This window comes from Hibiscus syriacus, unplaced genomic scaffold (assembly GCF_006381635.1).
Source record: "Hibiscus syriacus cultivar Baekdansim isolate YM2019G1 unplaced genomic scaffold, ASM638163v2 tig00111357_pilon, whole genome shotgun sequence".
Taxonomy (NCBI): Eukaryota; Viridiplantae; Streptophyta; class Magnoliopsida; order Malvales; family Malvaceae; genus Hibiscus; species Hibiscus syriacus.
In genome coordinates, this window is record NW_024063069.1 from 36,762 (window position 1) to 52,269 (window position 15,508).

The window sequence follows — 15,508 nt, forward strand, 5'->3', positions numbered from 1 at the left end:
AATACTACAAAATTAAATTATTAAAAATATTTAATTTAAGGACTACATTGAGTGTAAAAAAAGTTTAAGGACCATATTGATTTTTTATAAAATTTGAGGGTTTCAAATATCATTAAATCAAAAATTATTGTTAGAATGATTTAAACTTGCTTAAGTTAAGTTAAAATTCTAGATATCATGTTTTTTGTTTTTTAATTTTTTAAAATCTTAAAATAATTTTAATAAAAATACTAAAAATATATATTTTTTATTTTTACTTATTTTTATTTTCATTTTCAAAAATATATTTTTAAATTTCATAACTAAACATGTTTTCTTTAATATTTTTTGCTTTTTAAAAAAAGAAATGAAAATAAACCTATATTTTTTAAAACAATCCGACCGTAATTGGGACAATATAATTTGAGCGGGTCCAAATCGGATCCTAAAAGAAATGTTGACATGGCCACAGCTCTCTCCCCCCGCCCACAACACCACCAACCCTAACACTTAGAGCTTGTTTGGATCAAGGATTTTAGGATTCCTGGCAGGTATATTTTTTTCCGGACTAAGGATACCCTTGTTTGGTTGAGTATTTTTTCCCAAGTGAGGGTAATATTTCTTTCCCAAGTGTGTTTATTCCTGGAATGTTATTCTCACACACCCGTTAGGTATTCTTTTATTCTCGTGTGCTCAGGGCTAAAATACCCTTTTTTCGTTTACCTTTGCGATATCTTCTTCTCCCCGTGAGAGCTTGCCTCCCTCTGCGAAAAAATCATCGTTCTCATTTCTTCTCTCTCCCTTTCTTTACAATGTTTTACTTGTTTAATTTTTCCAAAAAAATGGTTTCGGGTAAGGGTTTATCTTAATCTAGTATTGTTTGGTCGAACCCATTTTTTCAACAAAATGCTTTCGGGTTAGGGTTCAGATATACATTTCTCCCGGTAGTTCAGCTCCATAACCAGAAGGTTATGCTTCGAAAAAGCCCTAAGCGTTGTTTTCGGATATCTCTAGTTTCTCGTTTTTCATGATGATCTGTTGATTTGGCTGGTCATCTTTTTTATTTGAAAGGGTTTCTCCTCATTGTTGTATCGTTTTAATCTATTCCCTAACTTTTCATTGTATTGGATTTTGTTTTAGTGTTTCGTGTTATCATGTAATAATCTGCTGAAAGTGAAGTTCATTTTTTGTAGGTTGTAACAATGGCTTTCTTAAGTAAAATTGGGAATATGCTTAGGCAGGCCTCGACCACACAGATCAATTCTCAGTTTTCCGGTGCATGTCAAACTCACCGAGCTCAAAAGTTGAAAGTTTTTGTCGGAGGTGCACGTCCAGCTTTTGTTTATACTTTTGGAGCAAACTATTTTCTGTTACCTATTTTTTTATTCTTATTGATTTTTTTTATTGCAGGTGTTTCATATCAAATGGATGACCAAGGTCTGAGAGAGGCTTTCAGCCAATATGGTGAAGTTGTTGAAGGTATACTCTGATGAATGTATTTGCTAATTTAAATTTGTAATTGCTAGTTAACATTATGGAAGGGATTTAAAAGTTCCTCGAGATGCTTAAATATTTTCCTCTACATGTCGAGTGTGTCGTGTTGGTTCATGTTTTTGAGTATAATGGCATGTCCCGTGAAGATTTAGATGCCACCTTTGATATGTTTTCATAACGAATGAAAGTTTTTAACTTAAAGTTTGTGTGGGCTTGTGCATATGGTGTACTCACTTTGAGTTTGCAGTCAAGTTTGTTTAATGTCCACTGCTTTTATATGTCTAAAATAGCTGATTAATTTGATATTTATTGTAGCAAGAGTAATGTGGACCGAGAAACGGGCAGGTCTAGAGGATTTGGCTTCGTCACGTACACCAGTACTGAGGATGCTTCCAGCGCAATACAGGCCTTGGATGGACAGATAATATAAGACATCTAAGTATCTATTGTTTGAAGAATTTGTTTATTCCTTTCATATTGTCAGTCTTGGAATATCCGCTGGTTTCTTTTGTTTAAGTAAATCTCATAGAATGCTAATAATGTATTTTATAACGAGCATATATGCTTAAACCTTTGTACAAAGAGATAAAAATTAGAATATGATACATGCAATTTCTGTTTTGTAATCCTATTGGGCCTTTTCTTCGTATGTTGATCTGCAACTATTGTAAAAGCTTTTGCATTGTGTTGGTTGCAAATTGCATCTAGGCCTATGTCAAATGCTTGGTATTTAAGATTCCAACTGTGGTGAACTATGTAGATTTGGAATTATTGCATCGTAAATTAATTTTTGCTACTCAAGTTCACTATCAGCATCTTGAAACACAATATCTCCTCTGTCAGGGCCTTAATCTTCATGTTATAACTCGTTTTTCCTTGGCAACGTATGGGGTTCACTTTCATGTCTGCTAGTAATTCTTACTATGAAGTACAAGTTCCACATTAGTTTTCTCAATCGCCTCAACTTACAAATAACAAAAAATATGTTATGTAGGCCTTAATTTGCGCATGTATGTATAAATAATTGATTTAGCATGCGAGATGTTTTATCATCATAATATTCTTGGTTAATCTGTCTGGTATAGATAAGGGTGAAAACAATAGTTCTATCTTTGCCTACCCTGTTTGATTTTTCAGATGCTTAACATAGCATCATTGGTTCTTATATTTGTGGTAGTTATTTGTGGGCTCTCCATGGCCGTCAAGTAAGAGTGAACTATGCAGTTGAGAGACCTCCTCGTAACTCTGGAGGCGGCGGTGGCTACGGTGGTGGTGGTGGTTACAATAGAAATGTCAGTCCCTCATCTGGAAGTTATGGAGGTAATGCTGGATACGGTGGTTGTAACTATGGAGGCAAAGGAAATTATGGTGGTTTTGATCAATCTGCTGCAACCAATTTCGATGGTGGGAATTTCAATGCTGCTGTTGTTGGTGACGTTGCCACCGGAGGTCTGCTGGATATGGAAGCCAGAATACGGGATTTGATGGTAGTGATCAATTCGGTAGTGTTGAAGATGGCTTCAAGGAGGGAGGAGAAACATTCGACTCGAACGAGCCAATGAATGAGAACTTCCGGAACGACGACGACGAGAATATAAGTGATTTCGCCAAAAGGGCATGAAGCAAGTATGTGTCAAGTAGCAGTAAATTGTTTGGTTATTTAGTTATGGTCGTTACTTTCTGAGAAACTAATTTTTATGTTATTTGAGTTCAAATAAATTTAATTTCTTACTTATTTGAATTATGTTTTTGTAATATAAATTCATTAGATAAATAATAATGATAAAATATACAGAATTAAGTATAAATATAAAAGATAAATAAATAAATAAATTATTGTATATAGAAGATATAATAAATATTATATCTTAGATAACAAAATAATTTACATCTTTTATTATTATGAATATTTATGAAGAATTTTCACAATGTAAACATTTAACTAAATGTTGATGTAAAATTTTAATATATTTTTACATAAATTATGTAAAATTTAATATTAATTAAAATAAAAATAATACATGATATATTTAAATACTCAAGTAATATATTATCAACAAATAGAATTTTTATATAATTTTTTTTATTTAAATATTTAGAATTTCATTTGTTAAAAAATATAGAATAAAGATAATTTGATAAAATATAAATTTTAGTAATTTTTTATTCGTTTAACCAAATAGTATAATCTTACATTCATGTCAAATCAAACAAATACATAATATAACATTCTTAATAATTATATTTCCTTATAATTTTTATTTACTTATAATCTTTATTCATATTGAAAATTAAATTCCCGTGAACCAAACGTACTCTCTTATGTTTCAGATAAAAAAAAAAAACCCGAAGCTCTAGCTGCTATCCCCAAAGCATAAGGATAAAAAAAAGTATACTCAAATCCCCGTTAGATCAGATTTTATATCTGATTCTCTATCCTAAAAAGATCCCAACTAAACGCTAATTTGACGATGGTTATGGACCTAGAGAACGGAGATGACTCAGTCTCCTCACCGGCGTCACCGACCTCCGCCACGGCCAGTCTCTTCCCCCTCGCCTCCGTCTCTCAACAGCCTTATGTCTCCGAGCTCCTCTCCATCACTCTCGATCGCCTTCATAAGGTCCATTTATTTCTTTTTTGTTTCTCTTCATTTCTTTGTATACTTTGTTTTTGAGATATAATCGTTTTTTTGTTTGTTTCTGAACGGAAAGGAACCGGAACTTCTTCGAGTCGATGCTGAAAGGATTCAGAGGCAAATGCAAGAAGCTGCGGTTGGTAATTACCGCGCTTTTATTTCTGCCGCGGATGCGTTGGTTGCAATCAAAGAGGAAGTATCTTCAATTGATAAGCATCTCGAATCTATGGTAATTAACTTCGTATTCGTTCAAATTTTGGTTAAAATGCATGCATTTGAATTATTATAAACTTTATTTTCCTTTAATTTTTATTTCTCGAATCTGGGGACCAAAATTCAAGGAGATCCAATAATTGTTTTCCAGGAGCTTTGAACACTCTTGAATGTTTCACATGGAAATGTTTGGCTTTTGAAATATGAAGTTAGGTAATAGATTTGTGATTATGTGTAGTAGTGGGGGCAGTTTACTGGCTATCTTGTGGATCTTTAGAGTCTAAATTTGTAAACGCAAGTGAAAAATGTTGAGAAGTGGCTTCAATTATTTTGTGTTAGATGCAATGCTTGTATTAGTTGTGAAAGAACCTTTGGATAAGGCAAACGGCTGACAGTCCAGTGTGATGAATTATTAGCACATGAAAACACTTTTTTCCATCTGATGTGTTCACTTTCTATCAGTGTTTATATATACAAGCTTCAATGAGATGATAAAGAAGGTAAAACTTGTAAATGAGGATGGTCAATGAGATTTAGGTAAGTTTACTCTACTTTTAAAAGGGGGTTGTTGGGGGGGTAACAATCTCATGGCAACCACAGAATTAGATAAGGAAAAAGTGGGAAACTCCTTATAAAAGACAAAAAGGATTGACCTTCTCTTTTACATGATTTTGGGCATCCTGTAAAGATGGAGAATTCATGATGCATTGATTTTCTTTTGTTTTTTGATCCTTAGAATTCTCAAATTCTTCTGCAGATATGCTAATATGCAAGGTTAATCTTTGCAGATTACAGAGATCCCAAGCCTGACATCTGGTTGCACAGAGTTTATTGAATCTGCAGAACAGATTTTGGAGAAGAGGAAGATGAACCAGACTCTGCTAGCAAATCACAGTACTTTTCTTGATTTGCTTGAGATTCCTCAGCTCATGGACACGTAAGTGTTTTGAATAAACTATACACAGAGAAGCACTTAGTAACATAGAATACATGCTTTAATGGATCATTAAATTCATTTTCATACAGATGCGTAAGGAATGGAAATTATGATGAAGCTCTTGATTTAGAAGCCTTTGTTTGCAAACTCTCAACCATGCACCCCAAGCGAGTTAACCCCTATTATCTCCTTCATTATCAACCATTTGGAAGAAAGCTGACTGAGACATGTTTTCCTTTTGCTTGAAAGTATACCTGTCATTCAAGCACTAGCTGCAGAAGTTAGGCAGACAACCCAATCTCTTCTCTCTCAGCTTCTCCAAAAGCTTCGCTCAAATATTCAGGTATTTGTTTGGAAGGGATTGAACAAATGCAAAATTTGATTTTAGTCGGAGTTTTAGTCAGCTAGTGGTATATGTTTGCAGTTACCAGAATGCCTCAGGATTATTGGATATTTACACCGGATAGGAGTATTTAGTGAGTATGAAATGCGGTTACAGGTAACATCCCAAAGCTAATTCATCAATTTCATCCCCACTCTTTTATAATAGGGTTAACTGTCCCAGCCCCTGTTCACTTTTACTTTCTTATTTTCCCTTCTGATGACATTATTTCATGTTTCAGTTTTTGAGATGCCGAGAAACATGGCTCACTGGGATTCTTGAGGATTTGGACCAGAGAAATGCTTATGAGTATCTAAAAGGGATGATTAGCTGTCATAGAATGCATCTTTTCGATGTTGTTAACCAATATCGAGCTATATTTGCTGACGATACATCTGAAAGTGAAGAAAATTATGATGGCGGGCTTCTTTTTAGTTGGGCCATGCAACAAATTACTTCACAACTTAAAACTCTTAAAGTCATGCTTCCAAAGATAACAGAAGGTGGATCGCTTTCAAATATTCATGTCTTCACTCTTCATTTCCTTAAAGCTATTATTCATATTAAGAATAGTTGTTTCTTCATTAAGTATAGTTGCTAATATTTTTGCATTTGAGCATCTGAAAGATAGCCTGGTTTCAAATTTGCAATAATGCAGCTGCCTTTGTGTGTGTGTGTGTTTCCTATCAAATACCACCTTATTCAGAATGTAGATAATGGCAGAAAAGAAATATTGCTTCTAGGTGGCTACTATGGTAGTATGGTCGTTCTTCTCGTGGAAGAAGAAACTATGTTGCATCCGATTTGATGATGCTTTTGATCTTTGTTGTTGACAGTATTGTGCAATGGGTCTTGGTTGGGTCGGATTGGATTTTTGAAGCTTGCTTCCTTCTCTTTTTGAAGAGTAAACACATTTTCATCTGTGTCCTTTCGACTTCTTTTTAACCATGTCATCCATTACATATGCTTAACAACTTTACAGGGCGGTGCTCATTTTATTCACTAAGAACATGAACACAGCAGTTGAAAACTTTCAGGTATGCAGGCAATGCACAAAGTTAGGATTTTTTCTTTTATTAGTCCTCAAAATGGGTTGGTTGCCCAAGTGTTACAAATTGGGCCCAGCTTTTTCCTGAAGAATTCAGCAATCTACAACTTGGTGATTACTAAATTGTTTTTCTTGGCTCCAGTTAGTTTTGGATTCACATCGTTGGGTCCCATTGCCGGCGGTAGGGTTTTCAGCCACTAGCATCAGTGAAGAAAGTCAAGAGGATGTAACGCCACCATCTTATCTGATGGAGTATCCACCCCTTGCAGTGCTTGTTAATGGTAAGTTTCACCTCTTACTGATGCAACACCTTTAAATTTGTTAAGATAGTGAGTTTGTTTGAAAACAAATGGTTTGCACAAACTATCAAAGGAACAAATGACCCTAGAGCTGCCAAAGGAGTATTTTTAGGTTGCCTAACTTTTAGGTTTAAGCCTTTTCATACCTTTTACTCTTGTTTTGAGTAAAACAGCAAAAGAGGACCTGTCTTATTTCTTGAGTTAAGTTTTGATGATTCAAAGTTTGGGTAAAACTATTAGATGAATAAATGACACTATTGTTGTCATGGGGATAGTGGTTAGGTTGTATTAAACAATCTTACTTTTAGATGGAAACCATTTTCATTTTCATCCTTGTCTTGACTGTAAAGGCAAAAGAGAACTGTTTTTTCCTTAAAGTTTTGATGGCTCAGTGTTGTCGGTTTTATAGAACTGGACTGTAAGAAATTGAGGTGTTTCCTGAGAAATCTGATTTTTGCCTGTGTTTCCTCCAAAACCACACTCATTACAGTTCTCATTCAATCCTTGAATTGGACTAGATTTACTACTTTCTTCGACGTCAACTAATCCATCTCTTTGGTGATTTTACTTTTAGGTGTTTCCGCTTCAATTAATGAACTGCGTCCTTGTGCCCCAATAAGTTTGAAGAATGTTCTTGCTCAAGAATTAATCAAAGGATTGCAGGCTGTTTCTGACTCCCTACTGAGGTACAATGCAACACGAATGCTCAGAGAAAACGAGTCCGTGCTTTTCCTCTCTCTCTGCCGAGCATTCATTGAGGTGCATTCTAATGAGATCTGGCATATTATACATCGTGCAAGTTGTATTTATGAAGAATTTTTGACAAACTTTTCATGCACTAACAAACTTCCCCCATTTCTTAGGTTGTTTTCCCACATTGCGCAACATGCTTTGGTCGCTGTTATCCTGGGGTAGCCGCTCTTATCATGGATGCAGAGAGTTTATATGAAGGATTTGGTCGGCTGTTGACAATCTCTTCATTGAAAGAACCCCCTAAACAGGTTAGTAACGGAGAGGAGAAAACCACCTCTGAAAATGGCGACCCGCCCCAGCCTGTTGTGGTGGAAAATGGTGTTGAATCCACAGTTGATAACGCAGAGGGAAGGAACTGAAGAGTCCCAGTTTGCATACGGATGAAAAGATTGATGAAGCATCCTAGGATTAGGAAGATCCATTCTTTGAACTTGGATTTGATTATATTACATGTAGAGAAAGTGTGTTTTAATGTGTTTTTTGGCCGCGTAAAAGGTAAATGAGAAAAATAAGCTATATAGCATCCAAAAAGCTGGGGAGTATTATATTAAGTATGATGGAATGCCGGAACTGAACATTTTTTTATTTTCAGCGAAGGTGGTCAAACGGAAATTTAATCATCATTTGATGCTGATACATATTCCTTCGGTTATATAATCATCATTCAAATGTTGGACAGGAGAATGTGATACAAATGGGTATATGCTATTCGCTTGGCACTGGCATTGGCTACGGCTTCACCCTGGACCCAACAATTTCTATCGGATTAGTCTTTTATTTTGAAAATTCGAGTTTAAGTTAGAACAGTTTGAATTTTTCTAAAAGTATAATGGATTTGAGTTTAGAGAAAAAAAAAACTCGGCCCAAAATAATATCATAAACATCTTTTGTATATTTAAAAATAATTATAATACTATTCACTCCTATTTTTATTAGATTTTTATTTTACGTTATAATAATAATAATAATAATAATAATAATTTTTAATATAAATCGGGTTGAATCGAGTATGGCTTTTAACCTAAAAAATTGGGTTATGTATCGAGTCAGATAGGATCCTTCCCGATTCGGGTTGAATGAGAATGGAAAATTTAATTTTTGAATCAAATTAGAGTCGGTCAAAAACCAGAGTGGTTGCCATCCCTAACTTCAAGCGCATATGATCCCAAAGGAAGCATGTATTGGGAAGCTTTGCTCCTTATAGCCTTGTTATATGTATTTAACTTAATAATTCTGAAGCTACGGCTAAGGATGAAAGAGTAAAGACTTTTATTTTGGTGGAGAAAGAGAGAAGAATAATGAAAAAGGAGGATGTCTGGAGACGAAAACTGAAACCTGATTGTCCAGAAAAATAATGGTATTGAGTATTGATACATCTACAATATCACTCATGATATGCCTGCTGAACAGTAGATGGCATTTCGATTGTTGTAGCAAACCATTTTGCTTCTTCATGCTTTCTTATTCTTTCACGTCGCCGTTACATTCTTTTCTTGCGTAAACTACATTTCATATCCAAATTATTATTTTTATTTCGTTTTGGTTATTTAACAATTATTTTTTTTAAAAATTAATATTTAATTTAATGTTTTGATTTTATTTCGGTCACTCATCGTTAAAAAAAATCAATAAAACAACTGACATTACATTTTCTAAAATCATTTCAATGATGACATGTATTTTATTATAGTGATATGTCAGCATCAACATTAATTTTTAAAGGTGGCTGACCAAAATGAAACCAAAACATAACGTTAGGTAAGATTTATTATATTTTGACCTAAATTATAATCATGTTTTTCAGAACCGGACCGGTTAGCGAACCGGCCATGCTACCGGTTCACTGGTTCAACCGGTCGAACATGTCCGATCGGTCGGAAGAACCGAACGACGTCATAATTATCTAAAAAATTAAATAAAAATACCAAAAATATTTAATAAAAAATAATTTTTTATATCACAAGTCATATTCAAAGCAAGTCATAACGTATATAAATTAAAAACCATAAAATCAAGTGAAACAAAATGATTCAAATTAACTACAGCATAATATTTAAGATAAAACATATTAAATAATAAATATAATTATATAATTGTAATTAAAAAATAAATTTGGGACTAAAAAAATCATAATAAAATGATATTGTTTGGTTTAATTTTTTTTTATAAAAACAATCTCACATGGCTAAGAAACATAGAAGAGCATCCCAAAAGTCTAAAGAGAAAATATGAGAACAAAACAATCCCACATTGCTAAGAAACATAGAAGAGCATCACAACTAACTTCTATAAATAATAGAGGTATTGGCATTCAAAATCATAGAGCCTTTTGGTGAGCATTGAGTAAACTATTCTTTCACTTCAATCAAGCTTGAATTTTAGGCTTCAATTGAGCTTCTAAATTTTTTTTAGTTCAAGCCTTTTTGAGTTCAAGTTTCAATATTATATTTTGAGTTCGAGTTGAACTTGATAATTTTTAACTTGTGAGTTTGAGTAGAGTTGAGCTTACTTTTAAAGTTTTCAAGTTCAAGTCGAGCTCAGCAATACTCGAGTTCGACTTGGCTCGTTTAACAAACGACGTTTGGTTTAATTGTTTAAAAAAAAACAAAATTTCCGATTTTTTCTGGTTTTTTCGGTTTTAGCCGGTCCGGTTCAAACGATTCAGCGGTTCTGACGGTTCACTAGTAGCGGTTCAACCGGTTTAGATTGAACCGGACTAGACAACGGTTCCGATTGAACCGGTTGAACCGACCGGTCCGGTCCAGTCCGATTTTCAAAACAGAGATTATAATTGGTAATTAAGTTACTTTTTATTGTAGTTCTAATGGTTGAAGATTACTTGGTAATTATGTTTATTTAATAAAGTAAATATTTATTTTAGACAATAGGAAAAAGAATTCTTGGTTACCAAGTATTTTGTTCTATAAATAGAGACAATGTCTCGGCCTTAGAATAATGTGAGAAAGACTTGTTTTGAAGAGATGAAATCATATTTGAGATCTCTACAACTTTTAGGGTTTATGTTGCAACGATAATTTTACAGGGATATTGGAAGAATGTTTTGCGATATACCGGGTTTTTGTATCTATATCGGGTTTTGGGACAATACATGTGGCGTCATGTATTTGTACTCTTCGTATCCTCTACGTTTATAGTCGATTATTGTTAATCTCGCCCGCGGAGGTAGGCAAGGTTGAACCACGTTAAATCTTGTCTCTTGCCCATGTATTATTTTATATTGATATCATTTTGATTATTTTATGTTTGATTAAAAGTAGATAATAGATAATTGATTACAAAGGAAACTAAATAAAGTAGAAATCTACTTTAATAAAATTCTCTACTTTTAATCAAAGTAAGTTTCTTACTTTCACAAATTTATATATTAATTAATTTGTGTCACTTTGAATTCGATTCAAACTCTAACGAATCTCCACTTTATGGAATCTTAAAAGTGCAAAGGTTTCAAGACAAAACACATAAATTCGAGAGGCACCCAAACTCAACAAATTTTTTTTTTCACCTCAACGAACAAGTTCTCCACCTCTTCCATCCTCTTCTTCCCCTCCCAAATCCTTTTCAAGATCTCCCATTGAATAAAGACAACTGTGAAAAAAAAAACTAGTCAAAATCAACGAAAATAAATTAAAAATGAAATCAAAACCTAACAAATACGTGCCAAACAGTAGAAAAAACCCTAATTTTGAGTAAAAAGAAAAAACCATAATATCAAGTAGATTTCTAAAAAAAATATATAAATATTCATTATAATTCTGGATATTTTATTTTTTAATAAAATTAGCTACTTCTATAAAAATTATAAAAAAATTAGATAGGAAACAACTTTTATACGTCAACGTTTAACCAACTTTAAAATGATAAAAATGACTAAATTTGTTAACAGTTTTCAAATAAAAGTATATAAAAGAGAAACTTTCAAAATTTCAATTCATCAAAAGACTTTTAAGCATGAACAAAATCAATTTCAAAATCAAATTTCATAATTGTTTTATGTTTTCCTTTTTCAATATTTTATTTTCTCTTAACGTCTTTTTTAAAATTAATTAAAAGAATACTTTTAGGCATATATTCCTTCTTGATGTTATTGGTACCAACTTAATTAACTCAAGATAATAGTATAAGAGTGAGTATTCGATCAAGTTGAAAATTTTGAGTTAGTCAAGTTAACGAGACTTGTTTTATCATCCAAACTTTATTTAAAATAATTTGAATTGACTCGAATTGTTTAAATTTCTATTTAAATTTAATCATAAATATTTAATGTTATGATAGAAATTGATTATAATTTAAACAACTTTCCATAATCACATGATATAAATATATGTCTTCATGTTTTTCATATGTGATATACATGTATCATCAGAGTTGAGAGTCTTGACATAAACTTAAAATCAATCCGCTAATTATTAAAAATTTTGATATATTTGAATCCTATTTTATATATGAACTTGAATTTGATTTTTTTTCAAGTCGAGTTTATAAAATTTAATTTTTTCAACAACCATTTGACAATGAACACTCAAACACCTCTACAAACATCTTATTCGAACTTGAGACCTTTAAGGATAATAATCATTCTTTAATCACTAAAATCACTTAATTCGTACGGTTGAGAAAGATTTGAATGAGGTGGATTTGGCATAAATCAATCCCATTTATGTAAAGCAACTTCGATTAATAGGATCATAAAAGTAGATGTTAACACCACCAACATGTGGCCCATATTCAAATACAACGTTTGATGATGGATCACATCAGAAATCAAGAGGGTGAAACCTAACCATCCATGCTACAATGGACAATCACCAGGTGGCTTCATCTCCCAGCTTTCATGAGGAGCAACGTGTTCATGGCAACCTCTATATTGCTGCAGAATTCAACACACCAAATTTTACCTCCTAATCAACCACATGATCCTACAAAAATGAAGGGTAAATAAGTTTTACCTCCATCTTCTCCAAAAGTTCATTGGCAGTTGGAGCAGACACAATGATATGCCTGCCACCTGTGCTGATGAACCCCTCTTCAACTCCATTGTCAAATAAAGCCAGCAAATTATTGTAATAACCATCAACATTAAGCAATCCAATCTGCATTAACAATTCAATTAATGTATTATGATAAATAAATATTCTTCAAGCTGTAATAATCACGGCTTACTGTTTTTTTATGTATTCCAAGTTGGGACCATGCTATCATCTCCAGCAACTCTTCCATTGTTCCATAGCCACCTAAACATCAAACATTAAATGTTAGATCTTTTAATCTATGTTAGTCAGAATTTCTTTGCATTAATTTACCGGGAAGAGCAATAAAGGCATCAGCTTCTCGTGCCATTGCAGCTTTGCGCTCATGCATATCTGATACTGTCCTCAGTTCTCCAACTGTTTCTCCTGATATCTGTCAATGTTACCCAGGATTACATTACATACATACATACATACATTTTTCCTATTAATAATAACTCTTGCGAGCTACATATACATACCTCAAGAGGCATGAGAGCTTTTGGAATTATCCTGCATGTAGAACAACGATTACTTGCTTAGTCTGTTGGATTAAAATCTATCATTGTGGGTACATATGTATAACGTACAATGCTATTATAAAGTATGACACAAAATTAAACGATCAATTTTGTTAAATTAAAGTGTAGATACTGTAAGTTGTATTTATAATTTAACGAAAGATAAAATTATAAATACTTTAAAAATTGACCTAATATTTACTTAATAGTCTCCAATAAATAGTTTAACTTGTATTATTATTATCTGTCGAAGGATTTCTACAACGAGAAGAAATCTATATTCTTAAAAGAAAAAAAAAAGACTCAAATATTTCAATTTATTAATTAATTTAGGTATACTTTTCATATTTAATATTTTTATTATTGATGATTTGTCTCTATTAGTGGCATCTGCAACTTGTAAAGCTTACCCAAGAACATGGCAACCTCCATCATACGCCGTCTGGGATATCAGACCCATCAACCCAACGCTTCCACCGCCATACACCAAATCTATCTTCTTTTTCACCTATGACCATAAGCAAGAAATAAAGCAAACAAACGTTCATCTTGTGAGATCAATACCACAAAATTTTGTTCAAATTCAAGTGAACAGAGATGGGGTTCAAAGCAAGAGAAGAAAGCAAACCAGTTGATTGCCCAAATCAATCGCAGCATCGCTGAAGATTTTTCTATGGCCGAAGTTGCTCCCACAGAAAACACACACCCTTTTGAACTTGCTTCTGCCTTCCTCTTCTTCCATTAACAATATCTATCTTGTTTAATCGCAAAATCATCGAGAGTTGCTCCAAAGAAGAAAAAAAGAGAAGCAATTGCCTTTGAAGTGAATGCCCTCCTAACCGTACAACTTTCAAAAAGGAAAAATACTAATTAATCAACTAGAAATGTGTAACATATATATTAATGTAAAGAAGCTAATAAGAAACCCCAAAAGCCACTTCTTTTGATAACAAAGCAATATAAATGAAGAAAATCAAAGAGGGTGTTTTTATATGGTATAAAAATAATTCTTAATATTAATCAAAATAGTTATTTTGTCTTCTAATATTTTATTTCGAGGTAAAAAGGTCACCATAAATAAAAAAAATGTTAGTTAATAAATAAGTTAATGCTTTAAAACACAAATTTGTTAACTTTAAAACAAAATATTAGGGTAAAATTCTAAAAAAAAAGAAAAAAATAAATAAGGTTCAAAGTGATTATTTAGTCAAACGTTATAATTTTTTTTAACTTAAAACGAGACATTAAAATAAAATACTTTAAAAAAAATAAAAATGAAAATACTATTTAAATAAATGTTATTGGACTAATTTTAACATTATACTTTTATAATATAGCACAATAGAACATGAGCAGAGCCCGCATACTTAATTCCTTTTCTAATCCAACGTGTCTCTGTCGGCTTCTATCTTCATTATGATTATGCTTTCTTTTCTTTTATGATAAATCATGATTATGTTATTTTATATTTTTATACATGAAATTGTATTTTGTTTACCAACTATTGTCTTTTTTTCTCTTAGTCAAAGGACAAATCAAAATCGGAATTCTTCTATTCATAGAAGTTAGCAAAAGAACTTAATAAAGACGAGAATAATGAGTAAATAGCTAACTTGTAGCTTTCACTAGTTAAGACTTCCAAGTACTTCCATTTTCTTTTTTATGTTCTTTCTTAATAATTACTACATTGTAGAGCACAAGACTAAATTTTATCTAGCACTATTTTGATAGTAAATCCATTTAATAATTAATCTTAGATCAAATGTTATAAATGTTTAGGGTAGATTACACATTTAGTACATAAACTATCAATTTTGGTATGTTTTAGTGTCTAAATTTTCAATTTTTTCAAAATTATACTTAAAGTTTAGTTTTTTGTTTCATTTTAGAATTTTGCCATCAAAAACTTTAGTTTTTGTTTCATTTTAGTACATGTTCAAATTAAGTTTTTTTTAAAAATTGAAAGTTTAGGTACTAAAATGGTTTAAAACTAATAGTTTAGGTACTAAACGCATTAAATTTTTAATAACATATACTAAAATGAAATAAAAACTAAATATTGGGTATGATTTTGAAAAATATTAAAGTTTAGGTACTAAAACAAATCAAAACTGATATTTTAAGAACTAAATGTGTACTTTACCCTAAAATTTATTAGATAATTATTGAATTTGTTTTTTAAAAAGAGAAGTATGATTAATAAGGAGAATCATAAAAAG

The 15,508-nt window shown here is 32.1% G+C and overlaps 1 protein-coding gene and 2 pseudogenes across 1 annotated transcript; 2 read left to right on the forward strand and 1 right to left on the reverse strand.

The window, feature by feature from the left end:
- Positions 1-1,181: 1,181 nt before the first annotated feature.
- LOC120159328 lies at positions 1,182-3,035 on the forward strand (annotated as a pseudogene).
- Positions 3,036-3,896: 861 nt separating this feature from the next.
- On the forward strand, positions 3,897-8,269 carry LOC120159327 (annotated as a pseudogene).
- Positions 8,270-12,445: 4,176 nt separating this feature from the next.
- LOC120159326 (cytokinin riboside 5'-monophosphate phosphoribohydrolase LOG8-like) lies at positions 12,446-14,235 on the reverse strand. The gene is made up of 8 exons (XM_039169938.1): positions 14,130-14,235; positions 13,918-14,044; positions 13,700-13,797; positions 13,251-13,281; positions 13,063-13,162; positions 12,923-12,993; positions 12,709-12,852; positions 12,446-12,629 (listed from the first exon to the last, which is right to left on the reverse strand). Exons 2-8 carry the CDS (start codon positions 14,029-14,031, stop codon positions 12,552-12,554), a joined length of 636 nt encoding a protein of 211 aa, XP_039025869.1. The 5' UTR covers positions 14,032-14,044; positions 14,130-14,235; the 3' UTR covers positions 12,446-12,551.
- Positions 14,236-15,508: the final 1,273 nt, after the last annotated feature.